The sequence below is a fragment of the Meles meles genome, chromosome 9 (assembly GCF_922984935.1).
Source record: "Meles meles chromosome 9, mMelMel3.1 paternal haplotype, whole genome shotgun sequence".
Classification (NCBI taxonomy): Eukaryota; Metazoa; Chordata; class Mammalia; order Carnivora; family Mustelidae; genus Meles; species Meles meles.
In genome coordinates, this window is record NC_060074.1 from 94,412,242 (window position 1) to 94,433,309 (window position 21,068).

At 39.7% G+C, this 21,068-nt stretch overlaps 1 protein-coding gene across 1 annotated transcript in view; it reads right to left on the bottom strand.

Moving 5' to 3' along the window:
- Positions 1 to 21,068, bottom strand: part of THSD7B (thrombospondin type 1 domain containing 7B) — a 568,622-nt gene that overhangs the window by 376,209 nt on the left and 171,345 nt on the right. The window contains exons 7-9 of the mRNA XM_046018222.1: positions 13,583 to 13,774; positions 11,630 to 11,864; positions 3,768 to 3,883 (exon numbers count right to left, since the gene is read on the bottom strand). Of these exons, the coding sequence (XP_045874178.1) occupies positions 3,768 to 3,883; positions 11,630 to 11,864; positions 13,583 to 13,774 (543 nt within the window). The remainder of the gene's footprint in view (positions 1 to 3,767; positions 3,884 to 11,629; positions 11,865 to 13,582; positions 13,775 to 21,068) is intronic.

The window sequence follows — 21,068 nt, forward strand, 5'->3', positions numbered from 1 at the left end:
CGCTTCTACACTCAGGTCCCCGAAGCCACCTTGGCTCTCTGAGAGGTTTCAAATGGATTTGGCTTGAGGTTCATATTAACCCAGTGATTCTCTGATAATATGAAAAGCCTATTAAATCATAGTGTCTTGGAGTAGAACCCAAACATAAATTAAAAGTGTATTCTAGAGATCTAAAGGTGATTCCATTATGCAGCCAAATTTGGGGACTGTGAACATAAACTTGGTGAACCAATCTGAAACCACATTTGCAAAAAAAAGAGTTCCTCCTTCCCATGAGCCGAGGTTGTCACCCGCTCTGGCCCATGTTTCTCCTGATTTCTCAGTGTAGGTTAAACCACTTCTCTTCACCCCACACCACACCTTACCTGTGTCCTCACCTGCTGGTTTGTTCCCAGGCTATGCTTCTCACTTTACAACTTCAACCATGTCTTTGCCTTTCTTAAAAATTTCAAACGAACCGCACTCCATCCTGGCGCCTCATAACCAAAACATAGTTATTGTCTGGGAGCTTACAGACAGGTACAATTCCAGGCCACATCTGGGTCTACTTAAATTAGCATCCATATTTATTAAGATCCCCAGGGGATTTATATGAGCATTTAAGTTTGAAAGGTATTATTCAAGAACACCATTCTCCAAAGTATATTTTGAAGGACACTCTCAAGGACAGAGAGTATCCTGCCTAGATTCAAGGTCACACCATTCTCTCTCTTTACAGGACATCGGTTCATTCAAAAAGTGGTTATTGAGTGACAACTATGTCCCATACCGTGTTGGGTTTAGAGGATCCAGTAGTGAAGAAGACAGAAGTAGTCTCTGCATTCATGGACAGAGCAAGGGCAATATTGACATGGAAAGATACTATGAGGATGTCATAAAAGGGGATGTGTAGGATGCCCTGGGATGATCTAGTTAATGAGGTATATTGGGGACAGCCTAACACATCTGGGACATCTGGAACATGAGAAAAGCAGTCCTGGGAAAAGTCTGCTAATGCAGGTCCCTGTGAATGCACAGGGTCAAAACAGGAGGGGCATCTGAATACAGTGTCAGCTTCAAACACAACAGGTGCAAAGGCCCAGAGCAACTACAGAAATGCTTGCCCAGTGCTTACTCCATGCAAGGCAGGGCTCTAGGTGATTGTCATATATGTAGCTGTGACTATTAACCCTGTTTATAAACAAGGAAAACTGAGGCACAGAAAGATGAAGTAATGTGTCCCCATCACAGAACAAACTGAAACTCATCCCTGTCCATCTGGCTCCAGCGTCTGTGCTCTTAGCTATCACACTCTACGACTGTTGAGCTGGGAAGAACACGATGCATTCAAGAAGCTACAAAACAGACCATATGCCCAGAGTTCAAGCAGTGTTTGTTCACAGATTTTTGTTTGTTTGTTGTTTTGTTTTTAAATCATCAGAAGGAGAGTGCATTACCATTCAGGAGCAGCTACTTACAACTCACATTTTGGGGGCCATCCCAAAGTGACCGAATCAGAATTTCTAGCTATGGAGCTGAAAATCTGCATTTCAGTAATGCTTCTAGATGATTCAGAAACAATAAAGTCTGAGGACCACAGGTTTAGAGATACCACTTCCTTCAGTATTCTCCTCCTTCTCATAGCTCCCCCTAATTAACCCACAGTTATTTAATAATATACTGGCCCCAAGGTATAAACTAAACATGAGGGTAAATAGGATTGAAGTGGAAAGTTGGAATAAATCTGAAAATTGAATCTTTGCTCCTCCAGGTCCCCTGGCTGCCGGGCTGTGAAAAGAATTACCTAGGCTTGAAAAATTGGGAGGCAAAAAAAAAAAAAAAAAAAAAAAAGACCACAGAGGCTTAGAACTATTTTCATTACAATGCCAACTATTTAAATAACTAATTGAATCTCTGGAAATTGAAGTAAAATTTAAAATTGCCAGAAGAGCAATTATTTCCCATGCTCTCTGATTCCTCCATCCTTAGCCAGTGCGGGAAGGCTCTCAGGCACCAGAGAATTTTCTTGAATGTAGAGTACATGCAAGGCAGCAGCCGAAGTAATCTCTGGCCACTAGGGCGCACTGGCTCAACAAAACTAATATGCCTCCCCCAGTGTCAGGGGACCCTGACAGCTCCAGCACCAATATCTGGCTGCCAGGGGGATATTCTGTTAATTCAGTCTTTCTCATAATCACTTAACAGAGGAATTATGTTAATCTCTCAGGGGGAAGAAACTAAAAGAAATAGCCGAATCTCAATAATACTCCTTCATCATAGCTTATTGTATTTTCCTGCATTTTCCCAATATTTATCTTTACTTATCTTTGACTGTCTTTTAAATGTCTTACCATTAAAATTCCAAAAGTCAGCCTCCTAGATGCTGCCTTTCAAATGGTTCAGAGAGATCATAGCTTTTCTGTCCTGCTCTGTCTAGAAGTGGCATGACCTTGTTCATTCAGCTCACTCACTTTATATCCCCATTCAAGAAAGTAACTTTGGAAAAGTGTCTGGAAGAGACTGTTATTTTTATTTCTCAAAAAAATCAGAAAAATATTCTACTGTATTTTTCAAGGCTATTTCATATCCCAAATATTCATTTTAATGCTATCCATAAGGAAGCTCACTGGATACGACCATATTAATTCTGTGACAAAAGAACATTACGAACATGAAATGGCATGGGGTATGAAAATCTTATGCAGGTTCCCCAATATCACAATATAAGACACTGATGGGGACAATGTTCTGTAGCTGCCACTATCCCTTTACCGATCACTGAGAGAGCTTTTGATGTGTCAGGGGCAGAACTATGTCAATGTTGGTCATCTTTTCACATCACGCCCATGACAGCGTGTGACTCAAAGAATGCGGGCCATCCCGGATGCTCAGGGATGGAATTTCCCAAGGAAGGTGTGAATGCTCTCAATCTCTGGGGAAGGTTCTCTCCCACCAGTACTGCATGCAATGCTTCCTTGCCCCCTTCTCCAGGAGGCTAGTACAGTCTTGTCCTGCCTGGGTAGTCATGTCCTCATGACATGACTACCCAGGCAGGACAAGACTGTACTAGCCTCCTGGAGAAGGGGGCAAGGAGGAGGCTAGAGGGGGGCAAGGAGGGGGCAGAGGAGGCTAGGATGTGTGTGTGTGGGGGGACAATAAACATTTCTAAGAAAGGGGGTCATTTTACCAAAGTGCTCCTGTGTGTTTTTAGGACATAGATATTAAGTATCCCAGATCATTGCCCCCCAGACACACCCAGGTGTATAAAGTGTCACCATTTATAATAAACACAAATCTTATATTGTCAATTCCTACACACATTCACTTTTTACATATCTGCCCTTGTTCTTTCGTAGGCTTATATTTATCAGTGATGTAATAAGCACAATGCTTAAGGCCCTATAGGCTAATAAAGATGCCTCCAGTCAGACTCCCAGCACACAGGAGCCACAAAGAAACAGTGTCAGTGATGAGGCTTTATAAGGAACCACATGTGAATGGCTGTACAAAACACGGCAACAGGGTTCCCAGAGGATGAGCACTGCTGCAAGGCCCTCCGGGGACGTTATGGCATCTACTAACTGAATATGTTTTCCCCAAGTCCTGATGGATCTGGAAATCCAAGACTGCATTTACAAGTTTTACCAACCGTGTCTGCCGTGTGTGCCAGGGGGACATGCAAATGGCAAAGAAGGAAGCTCGCATTCTACAGTCTCTCATTTATTTAGCAGTAGGGGAATACAATTCAGGTGGTAGGAAGAAAAGCACTAAAACCAGAATGCACCGACCTGGTTGGCAGGACCTCGGGCAGGGCGTCCACTCACTGAAAGCTGTCACAATACAGTCTTTTTTGCACGGGAGAAGGCAAGGACGCACTGTTTCGGGCCGAGTTGAATCTGGACATCTGTCAATGTGAAGACACAATATCAATGCCTCTTGGAAGAAGTAAGTGGTTTAGCGGAGAACTGTAGGATTTCAGAACAGAAAACATGGAGACCCTGATGTTCCTTCTATAGACAAGGAAGAGAGAGCCAGGATGCTGCTTGCCCAAGGGCTCCCAGCCAGAAGCGAGTCGAAGGCAACGTCAGCTCTCTTGACCTAAAGACCAAAATACTTTCCACTCATCCAGGAAAAAAGAAATCCCTGAAACTAATGAAAGGAATGCCCTCACAAGAAAGTGTCATCATCAGCATCAATTCAAGATTACTTCTTTTTTTTCAGAATGAACATATCTGATATATTTTTTGAAAAGCATTTTATTCAGGGTAATATATCGAATCAGTGATATTCTACAAAAGGAATAGGAAAATACAAGCCAATATATGAATATATGACCATACTGGGAAACAACCAGTTTTCATTGAAAACCGTACTCTACCTCTTTGATAATGGAACAGAAATTTAAAATATTTAAGCGATTGGCAGGTATCTCTTCAGAACATGTAGAGTGATGAGCAAAATATGATAGATGACAAATGTCAAATATACTAAGTAGCATTAACAAGAGAAACTCTGCATTTCCATTATTTTGCTGATAATGAATGCTCTCACTTGGGAGGAAAATCTACAGTCAATTGATTCATAATCACTTGGAAGAACTAAAGTCTCAGAAAATGGCAATCAAGACTTTGTTTGCTTTCTTGCCTGCTTACTTGTTTTATGAACACAGAGGGCTAAAACTACATTATCTTCTAAAACTGTGATATGCCAAAAAGTAAAATAGGAAAGCACTCAGCAATGTATATTTGCATTTTAAATTCTGTTCCCCAGAAGTTCCTCATAAAGCACATAAATGCCGTGTGGGTAAGACTTAACAGCATGAGTCTGGTATTAAGTAGGCAGTGCTGAGGTAAGGGCTTTGGCTAGCTTCTTTCATTTATTCCTACTGACAACAGTGAGAGGTAGTATAACCTTCATTTTTACGTGATAAACTGAGGCACTGGAATAATCATTAATGGACCCAAAGCCACATGGGGAGAGACCATTTGAGAAAACTTATGATAGGGAAAACAAAAACAAAACACCAGTGTAGCAAGTTCAGACAATCAACAGACCTTCTTGAAGGACAGAAGAGAAAATAGAGGAGATGAAGTTAATGAGGCAATAATGAATTAAAAAAACAACGGAGAGAGCTGATGAAAGAACGACAGTTCAGGTGAAAAGTCCACCAACTGGATACAAAATGACGAACATGTCAACACAAAGGCTGTCCAGTTTTTAAACATCAAGAAAAAGTAAGAGAATAGACAATAATGGATGTGGGAGAAGAGGAAGAAAGATTTGTCATCCAAGAATCTGGCTGATATCAGACTTCATCAATTTCGAGAATGATCAAAATGAAAACATTTTCTTGGTTTTAAAACTTGAAAAACAATATATAAGCCAAACGTGGAAGACTGAACTGGACCATGGAACAGAATGTACATGCTATCATTCGGGCCACCATCAGGTAAAGACACCATGGACAAAGCGGGGGGGGGGGGGGTGTGGAAAGGGAGGGAGACAAGGAGCGGAGGCTTGGATGTGCTTATCTGACAAAGCTGGCGGGCCGAGTGATGATCTAAATATAAATGAAAACAGAAACAAAGTTCTAAAAAGATCAATCAAAAGTACTATTGCAACCTTCTCACAGAACACCAACAATCTGGGATTTGAGGCAGGACTTGGTGTAAATGGGCTAAGGTTCATTGCTTTCATGAGAGGGAATCAAGGAATGGGCATTTTAAATCGATAAGTGAGGAAATGTATGAATGATGTGTGGGAAATGTATCATTTAGAGTTAAGAGGTAAACATGAAAAAAGGAAGAGAACGAAAAATATTCACTTGTACTGACATAAAGATACAATGGATGGAGATAAGACACTATAAGTGGCCGCCAGTGGCAGGACAGGGGGCAGGGAGAGAGGGGTGGGAGCAGGGCTGTAAGCATCAGATCAGGCTTCTCTTTGTTATATATTATATTTCTCCTTGCATGTCATTATGATTTGTGAACCATGTGAAGGCTTACCCAGTCAAAACAGAGAGAGAGAGAGAGAGACAGAGACAGACAGAGAGAAAACATAGAACTGTTAAAATGTGGCTGTGACTGTGTTTGAGATGTGGGATACTAAACGGAGCAGGAGATGGGTGGGACCTGTTGCTGGTTGTCGTTAGTCTCTCTGAATTATTTTACTTCTTCTACAGACTATATAACACTTGGATAAAAATGGAAAATGGATGGGGTGCCTGGGTGGCTCAGTGGGTTAAAGCCTCTGCCTTCGGCTCAGGTCATGATCCCAGGGTCCTGGGATCGAGCCCCGCATCAGGCTCTCTGCTCAGCAGGGAGCCTGCTTCCACCTCTCTCTCTGCCTGCTGCTCTGCCTACTTGTGATCTCTGCCTGTCAAATAAATAAATAAAATCTTTTAAAAAAAAATGGAAAATGGAGACACTCACAGAAACAGAATTGCTCAATAAATTATTATTGGCATTATTATTAATCATCCTTAGCATATGCACAAATGCCGTCTATCAAAGAGATCAACTCAATAAACAAAACAAGAGGAAGAAGAGTGTCTTTGTGAGAATATAGTGTTGCTTAAACAAGCTACTCGGGTAAGGAAAATTTATGTCATACTTTACTAGAGATAGCAAAAGCCACTAAAACCATTCCCAAGTCCTTTATTCACGCTCTGAGGTCTAGTAAAATTGAACTGAGCTGTTGTTTATTCTAACTCCGCTCCAACAGCACCTGGTGTATGGTTGGAAATGAAAGTGTGACTTGAGCAACACCAGCTTCCCTCATGCTCAGTGGGGCAGCAGGGGCCCCACGCCCAACCAACCACTTCGAACTCACTCATCCATGGGCAACATAGCCTGGAAATATCTGTGGCACTGGCTTCAGGCTTTCTGGAGAGGAAGGCTGATCCTGCAGGGATTTTGCTCACTTCAGTTAGGAGTAGGTGTTCATTTCTTTTAGGGAACTGATACTGCCGACTTGATTTACCCCTGATTAGCAACACTCACAAAGAACACTCGCTGCTAATACAGCTCCTTTTTCTCTGCAGGTTCTTCCCTTCAGTCCATAAGAGAGAAACAGTATCATCTCCTCAGTGGCAAAGATCAAGCTGAGGTTATTTTGCTTTTATAGAGGCCATGAGCTGGAACGTGATTTCTGGTCAGATAGGAACCAAATATTCCCTTGTCAGTGAAAACGGTTTTTTAGTTCACTTCTTTTGCCAGTAAGGTTGACCCTTTCTGCAGGGGCTCAACTTCCTCTTCCTTTCCATTCACATGATGTCTACCCCTTCAAGAATCATCATATTTCTCATATTCATAAATTTCTTCATAGTCTTCAAAAATACTCTCTTTGACCATTAGCAACATGTGCGTCCTCCACTTCCATACAGGAAAAACTGTAAGGTTTATTTTCTGTGTCGTTGTACAGACACTGACCAAAAAAAGGCTTTTGACCACTTTCATGCTGTGTGTGTTTTGTGTGTGTGTGTCTGTCTGTCTACGTGTATCTGTGTGCCTGTGTATGCATGCACGATACATAAACTAATTTTTAATTTGATGGTGGAACTTCATCTTATATCATATCTTTAAAGTGCCATATTTTAGCTCAGTGTAAATATTTAATAACAGCAAGTGAATGATTGAATAGTATTCAATGTTATTGGCGCCTGAAGATAAAATCCCTGGGGATATTAGGTTAATTCATCCGGCCATTTCCAAAACAAACTTACAGCCTTAAAACCTAGGGAAACATATGGATTCACTTTTTAGTTAGTAAACAAAGCATGGCACCTTAGCTTTTGTCCTAATTTATACTTCCTAATTTCACATAATGCTCAGACTCTAGATTGGCAGCGCTCTCAATAAAAGGATGAGTGTATTTCATTTCAGCGCATACATTTCCTCGGACCAGCACTGGAATGCTCTATAATTCTTATCTCGTTGTCGCCCCGTAGCCTTCAGCTCCTTATAAGCACTGTGCTAAAATGCATCAAACTGAGGTACAAAGACCTGCCAATTTTTAGTTTCACCTCCAAAATCAAGATGCAGAGACAATGCTCCATTTCTTCGATTAGGCTTCCTACCCAGGAACCAGTGCACAAGCCACTCAGCTATTGGGGCAAACCCGCCAACTCTGTCAACGTTAAATGTTTAAATGGAACTCTGTATTATTCTATCTTCCACAATGCCAGGTGTTTTCACATTAAAGGCAGAATGTGCCTTATCAGGACGTTCGGAAGGCTCCAAATTGTGTGCTTTTAATCTTTTTTAATATTATTTTTTGTACACTGCAACTGAAAAAAAAAAAAAACAATGAATAGTGAAACAAAACCAAACAAAACCCCAGAACTATCCCAATGAGCTCTCACTTCTGTTCCACTTCTGCCCTGGCTAGTTTTCATTTTCTGATATGATCAGTTCTATTACTCATACAATGGTAACAGTCTCACCTATACAACTGAATAGAAACCAAATGCCAACCCAGGGAAGCGAGAACTTGCCAGGAACTCTGCCTCCCACTGCAGTGGGTTTGGAGATAAAACACATTATATGAGCCCATCCGTTCCGTGGAGAGTTGCTTCCTTCTCCCCTGAAGGCCCCTCCTTCTTTAGGATGTTTCCTTCTCCTTTGCTACTCTTATTCCCATACCCCCACCCCAAGGATTTCACAAATGGCAGGGAATCTCTTTCCACTGCTACAGTTTTCACATAAAAAAGAACAAAAATACATATTTTTCCAAAGGGCAGAGTAAAATATATTTTCTACTGACGATAGTTTCACTATCTCACTATGTGCTTCACTGGACACTAGGTATTAATTTCTTAGCTCAATTAATGTCCTTAACCTAAAAATTTCTAATAAATTTTACTCAAGTCAATTCAGGTTCCTCATATTTAGCAGGGTTGTTTGGAGACATACAGTAAGCATTCAAACTAAGTTGTTAAGTCTCCAGCTTCATTAGCAGTGTAAAAAGTAATCAGCAATGCCTGTGTGTGTGTGTGTGTGTGTGTGTGTGTGTGTTTATGTTAGGGAAAATATCTGTACAGTTCATTTTTTTGTGATGGTAAGCCGAGCAGAACTAGGGGTTATTCATAATAATGACATTTGTGTGCTCAGACTTTTACAAAAAAAAAAAAAATGTCATTTGAAGTAATTATAAGAATAGAAAGGGGGCTCCCAGATCACATAATCCAAATTCTCATGTCCAAATAGTCCTTTAAATGTGACAATTTATTTGGTGTTGCTCTTAATTCTAATGTCCTTTTGCTAAGGAATAAACAAACCGTATTCATATCAAGTGGATTTTTCCTGTTCTGGTTCAGAGCTGAAAAGTCTGTGTCAGGGAGAAGATCAGACATCAGGCAGGCCAAATTTTCTCATCACAATAAGGAATAATAGTTTGCTGCATTTTATATATAGAGTTTACTACCATACCTAAGCCATATTTAATTTTATTTGTATATTCAAGCTGATATTTCATGCATCCTTTTTAAGCAGCTGAAAATTTACATCACAAAAATGAACATTATCAAGGCTGCAACCCAGACCAAGATAAAAGAAATTCTCATGTCTGCATAATATCTTTATAAGCCTTTTAGGATTTTACCATAATCCCATGACTTAGATTTTCACCTGAGCCCATGATATGTAAAACATTTTTGTCCATGTTTGGCTATACCTCTCACTGATTCAATCAGTCCATGAAGTGTTACGCATACCAGGAAAGCTGCAAAACACAGCTGACATAATTTGATATTCCAAAGAACAGAACAAGCAATGTAGAGTCAGGTCTAAAGCAGAAATAACATTTATGAATTAGTAAGAGTAGAAGGTCATACATCTGATCTAGTCATTACTCTCTACGGCAGTCCCCTTTGCCAAATGTAGGATGGTAGATCAGGTAATTTTTCTTGAACAAAGGATAGACCTCAGCTTTTCTGAATCTTCTGCAATTCATACCCAATCCTTGTTAAACCCTGTAACTTTCCTACGTATCAATCTTGTTCAGTCCTGGATTCCAGCCATTTATGGTACACTAACTATACGTCAGACATTGTGTTAACGTGTGGGGTTGCAGCAATTAAGAACATCCAACTCCAGCCCTCTAGAAGCCACCCTTGGAGAGAGAGAGAGAGAGGGAGAGAGGAAGAGAGAGAGAGAGAGCGGAGGTCTTCTGGACTGTGTTTCACTGCAAGTCATATCATCTCCACTTGAATCTGCACAGCCATCAGCTCACAGGTTGCTCCAACCCCAGCAGGACTTGGCCAGTCAGCACTGCTTCTGCCATCAGTGATTCACTTCCCTCCACTGAGCTCCTACGACTTTCCTCACACAACTATTGTGGTTTCCATGCCAGTTGAGATAAGCCCCAGAGCCTAGTATCAAGGTACCCCAAGGTGAAATTAATCAGGTGTTTTGAGTTGCCTAGGACAGCAATGCAAACTGGATAGAATTAGGGGGAAGAGCAAATGGGTCCGCCCACGTTGCCAGGAAGGGTAGGGTTATCTTTACAAGGATGGGTCAGGGCTTGATGCTGCCAGAAATGTTATCTTCAGTTTCTGCTTCTTTCTGAGCATCATTTCCACTCCCTTTGCCTGCTTTTTCTTCCAGGGCCATGCCAATGGCAACTGTCAATTCATATACTAAGAGCCTCATGACCAGAATGAAAAGCAGGTTTCATTTTCTCAATTCAGAAATTCCCAGAGAAAAGCTCTAAGTGGCCTTGTTTGTGACACTAGACAAAAGATTGAGCAGCCCATCCTGGGGATATGTCACTTCTGTGATGGGGGTGGGGTCTTCCACCACAAGGAAGAGCCTAGTTGAAACACAGCCATTAGGAAATTTCCATGGCCCGGACGGTTACCCAGTCACTGTACACTTCATAGGTCCCTTACGGTTTCTTTTCCACAAGGCTTCCCACATGGATTGAGGAAAAGTCACACCTCCTTATTTGCTCGACCTCCTTATAAGGTCGAGAGACCTTATTTGGTCTCTTATTTGGGAGAGAACTCCCACAGCTGAGTTCTCTGCCTAATTACTCTTTTCCTCTATTACTTGCAATTGTCCCTGACCCTTTTTGATATCTATATCCTAGTTCCCACGTCCACATTATTCTATTAATTTTGTTTTGTTTTGTTCTTTAAATGTCTATCTTCAGGCACAGAGTCTAACATGTATGGGATCACAGCCTACTTACAGGCATGAATTAGTCTATTCAAATGGCTACACCGATTTATTGCCCACTGTGTAAGAGATCAACAGAACCCAACAGAGAGTGTTAACACAACCCTATCCTTTCAAAGTGGAGAACTTACCCTCGCATCGACCTAGTCTTTACATGATTGAAAAAAACGCCAAAAGTACTGAGATGAGGTCAAGAAAATGTTGGATTACTCGAACAGATTCAATATTTGTGGGCCACACTTACTTCCCATTGGCTAATGCATGTATTATAACCTTACTAATGATCCATATTATAACGGCTTCTACCTTTGTTTTTGAGAGATATATTCTAGTCTTTAAGAGTCAAACGAAACAAAATTCTTTTCCTCCAGCACAGACTGAAGCATATTCGTTGCTTGATAAATGTTTTTGACTAAAAATACTCATCTATGCAATAATTATAAGCACTTTCAATAAACTATTGGTGATACCTTTTGGCCATCACTTGTCCCACGTGATTCTTGACACAAAAGACCCTCCGTGTCTGAATGCCCACACCACAGGTAGCTTCTCCAGTCCAGCCAATGGTTGCATTAAGAGCAGTTACCAATGTGTCTTCAGAACAGGGGCCCCAAGGTAATGTCTCCCAGTAGAGCTGCATACAGGAATGCTCATTGCATGCACGATATTCTTGGAGGGCCTGATTAGGGGGACATGGCTTGCCACCTGTGAAAATCAAAATCCAAAAGAATACATAGTTGTTGCTGTTGTTATTACCAGGTTGCTATTGTTATGTCGTTCTTATTTTTGTTGTTTTTGCTGTTTTAATGGTCCAGAAAGATGGTATTTTTGACACAGGATTCCAAAGGCTTGGTCTCTGTACCCTTCTACCCACTCTTGGGCCATGGCCCTTTTGTCCTGAGTACAATCAGAGGGCAATATCTTTCACTTTTCCCTCATAATAGGCAGCAGTATACATTAATTAGACCAAAAACAACAACAAGAACAACAACAACAAAAAACAGATTCTATTTCCCACCTTCGCATTACGTATCTCTGAGATAAACTCCAAAGAAATTTGCTTTTATTTTAGTAACATGATGACTACATAAATTAGTCAGTTAGATACAGTAGCCAAGACCTTGAAGTGATATCAGGTCAAATACACACACTCACACACATTACCAGTACCTGGCCTCTTTTTCCTAAGAGAGCATTATTTTTTTCAGAGAATCATTTCAAAACACCCACTCTCCATCAAGCAATGCATTTTACTGCAATTTGAGAAATCCAGAAGTGTCTCTTAAAGTTTGGCAGAACAGAGCCCATCCTTACACTCTGAAATAATACCTGACAAAGTGTTATCCACTGGCAGGGAGACCAGACAGATGTGCATCTTTACACTCCTGGGTGAGTCAGACAATCAAAATTCATTACTGTCTTTCCTTTCACATTTTTATATCCATGTAAAAACTGGCATTTATCTAAAGTATTGATTTTTTTCCTACTCTTCCGCCCTATGATGTTTTATTCAGTGGGCCAAATGCTCAAAAAGATTTGTGACCTTGGTTTTGTTATTCTTGTTATTTTTTTCCCATTAAATACTACTGACTTTTTTCTCCTTCCAGAAATATAAAAGACAAGAGCGGGAAGCAACTGCACTTTAAGAATATGAAAATCTTCATTCATCTTGACCCTGGCCCCATTTTTCAGGATCACAGAACAGAATCTTGTTTCAAAAGGAGCTCCTCACAGCCAGTGGCCACACCACCCTGCTGTTCTAACTGAGCCACAGGCAGACAAAGCCAAGGGAGAGCCTGAAAGAAAGGACACGTGCATCTGGGGACAGGGACCATTGCTATACATGATAGAAACATCTGCTCCTCCAATTTGTTCTGATGTCACCCGTTTACATTTCCATAGCACATTTTAGCTTCTTCAAAGCCATTTTCAGAGCATTCATCTTCTCCCCTCTCACAACATGCCAGCATGACAGAACAGGAAATCGGGCCGACGTTAGTGACAGTTCCTGGTCAAGAAGCCATATCTCTTGATTCCTCGTTTGGAGTCCTTTTTACCAGACATATTCCAATTATATTCGCAAATGTATGAGCCATCTGAAGCTGGATGTGTGTCAGTCAAACCTTGATTTTTATCCCCAAGAAGGGGTAATGAAAAATAATATCCATCTGACTATACATAAGTTTGGACTATACATAAGTTTGGGCTAAGATAGTTCATGTAAATACAGTACTCAGTCTAGAGTAACTAGAGGATTCAAGAGAAAAGGCATGCATGGAAATGAAACTAAATTTTGATTTCCAGCAATAGAGCTATCACCTGTATGTGGCTACGTCCACGATATGACTTTCTCAGTTGCCTACTAGAAAAAAAATAAGAACTGGGCAATTGACTCCACTGTTGAACCCTTTACTATTACTCACCTTCTCCCGCCAATGCCAGGATAGTTCTTGACCTGGTCTGTTTCCCATCTGAGTTTTTATTTGAACAAGACTGGGAACAAGATGACCACTCTGTCCACTCGCTCAGCACACAATCCATTCGGCAGGGAATTTCACAAGCCATCCTTTCAGGAGGCGGGGATGCAGGGCAGAGACTCCCTGATACATCTTCTCCTGTAATCAACCAGGTTGAGACAGATGCTGATTAATGCACAGTTAAGGACAGTTAAGGAACATTTAGGTGTGTTGCTTCCTCTGTTACTTGCACCATAGCCAAGAGGACTTCACCTGGTGTCTAAACCAGGTGTGAAAAATGATGGCTTCTTCAGCGATTCATAATATTTACGTCAAGGAAAACTGCCAGGAGATCATTTGGCATTTAGAAAGGTAGATGCCACAGCAAAACTCTCATTTGTTATCCTTCACAAGGACAAAATGGGCTTCTTCCAGGAACAGTTTAGCCATGGATGGCTACGGATGGACTTGATTGACCTTCTATTGACAACCATGTGTAGTAAGAGTATGTGTTTCTGCAAAACAGGCGCCAGAGTAGTCTGTTGGTACGCAAACCTCAATTTGTGTTGACATTCTATCCTATGCTATAAAGAATTACATCATTCTAATTATCCATAGTGTGTTTTATCTCCAAAACTGTAACTTTAGGCAACGTTATCACATGATGGTTCTTTTGTTCTGTTTGGACCTCATGGTAAATAATACCAAACCAAAGTGGAAAGGGACATGTGGTTAAAATTATATAATGTTGACACAAAAGTTGAAAGCCCAACTGAAATTTTCCATAATACATTTATTATTCCCCCTCTGAATGATCTGATGAATTACTCAAATGAAAAAACACACATATATATATTAAATAACGGGGGGTATTTTGTTGTTTCTTTGTTTGTTTGTTCACAATGAACAGATGTTAAGACTAAGGGGAACATATCTAAGTTACTTTTCTATATCTCAAATAACTACAATAATTTAAAAAATTCTCTTTTAGGTTATTTACTCCCTATTCTTATAATCCTAGTGTTACTCTTCATAAATAATAGTTCAACTCTTACTATTTGCCCTGTTCACTGTCACCCCATAAAAACAGAAGACACGAAGAATAATGATGTCATTTATAGTCTGAAGTACCAACACAGAATATGGAATGGCATCTACAGGAAAGAGACAATTTTATCTCTGTGACTTTACACCCATGTAATTCTCCTGTCATAATCTGCTTGATGCAAAATAATACCTACAAAGCGGACTAATGTTTAAGGGGCATCTCCTTTATGCCAGGTACTGTCCTTGTAAGAAGCTCTTAGAGGCAGGTATAACCCATTTTGTTTTACAGATGAGGAGTCAGTGGTTCTGGAAGGAAAACTTGCTCAGGGTCACACAGGCCTGAGTTGGGAATCAAATTAAAACTTTCTGAATCCAAAACTTCTGCTTTTCCCATTAACCACATTGTGTCTAATTCCAAGGAGATGGATATTCCTTTGCTGAGGAAGTAAATAAAATCAGCCAACAGTGAGCAAGACTGCCTGGAGGAGACGACAGTACACTGTTAATATCTGCATTCATATTTGTAAATGAGGCCAGGCTCATTGCCCCTGAGGTACAAATAAAACTTTTCAAGCATATTATGAGAAGTAATAGAGATTCTAGCAGATAATCAAGCTGAAAGACCAGTCCCAACCATTCTCTTTTCAGTCTTAATCCATTTTCGGGTTGAGTCCACACTGTATTTTATACATATATACACATGCACACAGATAGTCTTCTTCTGCCACACACACACACACACACACCCCCTAACACGGCTGAGGAATGGTGCTTTCCCAAGTACAGAAGCAAGGAGACCAAACAAATGCCCAACCTGCATCTAATCAAAAGTCAATTTTCACATTTGTGAATATTATTAATATAATTTTTATACAAAGCATTTTTTTTAAGATTTTACTTATTTGAAAGAGAGAGAGATCACAAGTAGGCAGAGAGTCAGGCAGAGAGAGGGGGAAGCGGGCTCCCTGCCGAGCAGACAGCCCGATGCGGGGCTCAATCCCAGGACCCTGAGATCATGACCTGAGCCGAAGGCAGAGGCTCAGCTCAACCCACTGAGCCACCGGGTGCCCCCACAAAGCACTTTAAAGCAGTGTCTGGCAAAGGATATTTTTGGTGAATAATAGGCATTAGTAGGGCTCTTACAAAAAACTGAGAGAAAGTGTGAATACTGAGTTAAAATAGTAAACTTGGTCTCACTACTGAAGAACTGATCAGTGTTGAAAATACCAACGTACAGTGTAAATTTCCTAGGGTGGTAAAGGTGGGTAGTGTTTTTTGGTCTTATTGGACCAGTGACCATCCTTTTTGAGAAGAATATCTGCTAGAAATGGTATTTTTATGAATATGTTTTCAGAAAACCCTGCCTTCAAGAGTTATACAAATATCAAATACTATTTGATGAATACGTACTATGTCCAAGGCATACGATGAGGTAAAAATTGACGAAGATACTATTATTTACCCCCCTCGAGTTCATGATTCGTAACAGAGATGAGCTATAAACATATACAGAGAAAACTCAGTCCAAAAGTAATGCCAAATTCCAAAGATGTGTTTCCAACAGAAAATACTATAATAGCTCAGGGAAGAGAAGGTCCTCTGGGGTCTAACATGATAGCAGAAGGCTTTCAACAAGGAAAAACAGAACGGTAGAAACTTGGTGGCAATGCAAGAGGCTACTTCAGGCAATGAAAGTACCAACAAAAGTAGGGTGGTAGGAAAATACAATGTATTCAGAAGACAATAGGGAAGCTGCCAGAAGAGAAGAGGAAATCCACTTTGGAAGTCATTTGACATGAAATTCTGAATGACTTAGACAGACACACAACTTCTGTCATATTTCTGCCTTCCTTTAATTCCCAGTTGCTCATGACCCAAATTTAACACCCGCCACAATCATCACTCAGCACCCTCAGTATTCATGTCAGGAGCTCAAATGCTTTTAAAACCTAAGCTTTCATATCAACTGATATACCTATTTCCTCAGTGCAGTTAAATGTCAATAATCTCACCAACATTTTGATAGCTTGTCTAAGGCTAATTCATACATGGAAGCAAACAGATGAGATTTTCTTTAGGGAAACCAAACCACTAGTCATAAACCGGGTCTTTAATTTGTGAGTGAGCTGCACAATGGGATCCTAGTTACAAAGTGTCCTAGCTGTATACAGCTAAGTGTCTACAGGTGAATCCTAAAAACAAAATAAATAAAAATAAATGAAGGAGAATCCTAGCACCACTTATCCTCCTGAGTATGTCACCTAACTTTCTGGAACCTCAGTTATTTCATCTGTAATAAAGAAATAAAAACACTTTTCAGAGATATTCTAAGGATTATAAGTCATTTATGCAACATACATGACAAGGCTTCTAGCATATAGGACAGCTCTCAATATACACAAAGCTTTAAAAAAAACTGTTGTTTGCAAAGATGTACGCCACAAAAACCTAATGGTCTTCTTTATCTGAAAAATCTAGAGATTTATGTCACTGCCATGGAAAGCACTTGCTTTGCCACTCATACATGTATACAAATAACCACCAACAGCTTCCCAGCCTGGTTCACATAAACTACAGAAACTTTATAATTATCCAGATCATTTTATTTACATGACTGGTGAATCTAAACCATTTAAGAGCCAAAAATAAAGCACTTGAGCCTGAATAGCCTCATCTGCCTATCCACATCAGTATAATTACCTTCCCATTGTATAGAGAGAATCCATCTCAAAAGAAGAGCGTTTATACTTTCCTGTTTTCATTTTCTCGGATGGATCAATGAGACCAACTGAAATCTCACGCAAGCGTGGAAAATAAAGTGGCACATGGGACAGAAACTTAGCCATTAATAGTGATTTCCACAAGCTCTGATAATCTAATGTCATAATAAAATAGAATATATTTAAGAGGGAAATTGAATTCATCTTTCAAGAAGACTGTGAAATTGCTTCCAGCCCTCATCAGCCTCCCTAGGATCAATAATGACAAACTCCGCAGTCTCTCCTCACGGAGTAGATGTATTTAAACCGATTGTGACTCTGAGAATATGGGATGTGATGCTGCTTCAACGTGGCCACTCTATTTTTTTTTTAATAATTTAACATGGTGAAATTCACATTACGTACAATTAACCACTTTAGAGTAAACACTTCAGTAACATTTAGTAAAGCACAATGTTGTGCTACCACTACCTCTATCTGGTTTCAAAACATTTTCATCACTCCAAAATAAAACCGTTTACCCATTAAGCATTTTCTCTCCATTACCCCCTCTCTTCATACTCTGGCAGGCACCAAGTTATGTTCTGTCTCTACAGATTTATTTCTTTTGAGCATTCCATATTAATGGAATTATACAATTACTGACCTTTTGTGTCTGGCTTTATTCATTTACCCTAATACTTTGCAGGCTCATCCATGTTGTACCATATACGCTACTTTATTCCATTTTATGATGGAATAATATTCCATCATATGTATATGCCACGATTCCTTTATCCATTCATCTGTTGATGGACATCTTTTGGCTATTGTGAATAGTGTTGTTATGAACATGCTTATATACGTACTTGTTTGTTTACCTGTTTTCAATTATTTTCAGTATATGCCCAGGAGTAAAATTTCAGGGTCATACTGATCACTCAGTTTTGTTTGTGTTTCTGAGGACTGTGGCATAGGTGGCCAGATGACTAGGTCTTGGCCATAGTTCACACTACTGTCCTCTGTCTTCCCATTCCTAGCTAAAAGCAAAAGTACTTAGATGAAGGAAAGATTTCTGAGCATATGAATATGCTCACAATTCCCTAAAATGTTCTTTTTTCCAGTTCAAATACTACTTACAATATAAAGAGCTCATGCAAACTCATGGTCAAGCAACCATCTAAATTTAATGCTAATAAGGTATCAAAGTTTGGGTTTTTCACAGCAAACTCGTATTTAAATTATACCTATGCTATATACTACATCCTATAACATTCTTTGTTTTGCGATCACTAAGGAATTAGAATTTAATATTGTGAAGTACCATCTATCTTTTATATTTTTTAAGATCAATCCATTTCTTTTAGAGAGAGAAGGGGGGGAAGAGAGAGCGAGCGCGTGCATGAGTTGGGGGCAGGGCAGAATGAGAGGGAGAGAGGGAATCTCAAGCAGACTCCCTCTGAGTGCAGAGCCCAACAAGAGGCCTGACATCATGACTCTGAGATCCTGACCTGAGCTGAAATCAAGTTGGATACTCAACTGAGTCACCCAGGCACAGCTATCTTTTATAATAACAGAACAAACAACTATAATTTATAGTTTTCTCACCTATAGTATGTGTACAAGAAGAGAAAGGATTATAAACAAAATGGAGGAAGGAAAGAGAAACTCAGCTATTCACAAATCTACCATGTGGAAAGTGGACCAACATTTGTCATTATACAAACTTCAAACTACCTTGCACTCCCCCAGATAACATACTCTGGGCACTTTATTGATATTTTCTGTTGATATTATTATACTACCTATGGAAAATAATGAAACAGTTATTGAAAATACTCTACATATCATAAAATTTTATGTCCTATTTAAATCTCAGAAAAGAATGCCAATAAATGTTGATTAAATGCTTGCCGACAGCTGAATAAGATATCAACAGATAATACATGGCAAATTTACTGGAATTGATATGTACTTAATTTCATTTTTAAATTTAAACGTTACTTTCTTAAAGGTAAGCAGCCCCTGGCCACTTCTGGACCGAGACCTTAATCAGCTAAGGAAATGTTTCTATTTCAAAACAATAAAAGATAAAATAAAAGCTAAGGGCTAAGCAGAATCTATGTGCACCAATGCGATCCCCGCAATACAGTGACTGTTTCTGCTTCCTCCTTTCACAATCTGAAACTTATTTGTCTACCAAGTTGACACATAAAGGAAGATGAAGAGCCCCACTGTTAGGTATTATCCGGGTCCTAATAATAAGAACAACAGTAACTGCCATAAAATAACATCAGCATCTGATATTTGAGAAGGCATAGAGCATATTATACTCTGTGCCAACCACATTAATGTAGGGGTTTACTGAATATTCAGAGTAACATCATTAGTTAGGTACCACCATTATACCTGAGACACAGGAAGGTTTAAAAACAAACAAACCCTGCCAAAGTCATATTGCTAGTAAGCATCTGAACTGGAAGTAGACATTACAAAGCATATTCTTATCCACGATGCTGACTGCATCCTGGTGCCGACCTCACACGTGCAGTCCTCATCACATTCCTTCTGGCCCATGCCAAAACATAAAGAAGGGATACTACACAACCCAGTGTCCGTCAACCCATAAATTTAGTATTAGAAAGAATAAGCCCAACGGGGTGGGCACCTTGATCATCTGGGAACTGCACCATAGGTGGGGCAGAATACAGCAATCCTTTGCAAAAATGGAAACCATAAGCAGATTAAAACAAACAAACAAAAAAAGCTCAGAATGGAAGAATGATAGAATAAGAATACAAGACCAGATAGGAAGAGGAAAATAGGGACACACAGCAAAAACAGTATAATATATGGTTAGATAAATAAATAATATAGACACAAGCTAAAACAAGATATATAATAATGATGTAAGGATACTCACAAAGTTAAAAAGAAACAATAAAAGTCTAATAGCTAATAAAAGAGGAAAAAAGAGAACATAAGAGCAAAGGCTAAGATGAATGGGTACACGCAAAAGAACTGGTAAGAAACAGCTAACAGCTGTTTTAGCTGTTTAGCTGTTAGCTAACAGCTAAAAATAAGAAGACAATACTTCTGAGGTAAATATGTTTAAGGAAGCCAGAAGTTAACTACATGGCAGGTAAGCTGCTTGTCCAGAAGCCTACTTAACAGAGAAGCCAAATGAGGTTCCCCAGCATATAATAACGTTATCAGAGCAGCTAACACTTTGATTGCTTCAAATGTGCCCAGCACAATCTCATATTTTACAGGTCATTATTAACTCATGTAATCCTCAAAGCATTAATAACAGTAAACTCATGCACTGGATGTAATTTATGTCAGTTATTACTCTATATGATTTAACATATCAGCTCATTGAAATGTCGCAACAATACTATGAGGAAAGAACTATCATTATGCTCATCATACACAAAACAATATTGACCTGACCAAGGACAAAAACAGAAGTCAAACAGTAGAGCTTGAATTTGGACCAGGGCAACCTAGTTCCAGAGGCTATTTCTTAAACATGATGCTTTGTTGACACTCATTATCTTCTACCCACTGTCAGGACAAATTATCTATGTTGCTAGACAAGGCCTGATCCAGTGGAGTCAGTCAAGCGTAGAGGATTACAATAACATAGGTCACAAGTACCGTGCTAAATGTTACTCAGGGTGAGAGAAAATGCAAAAGACCAGAAA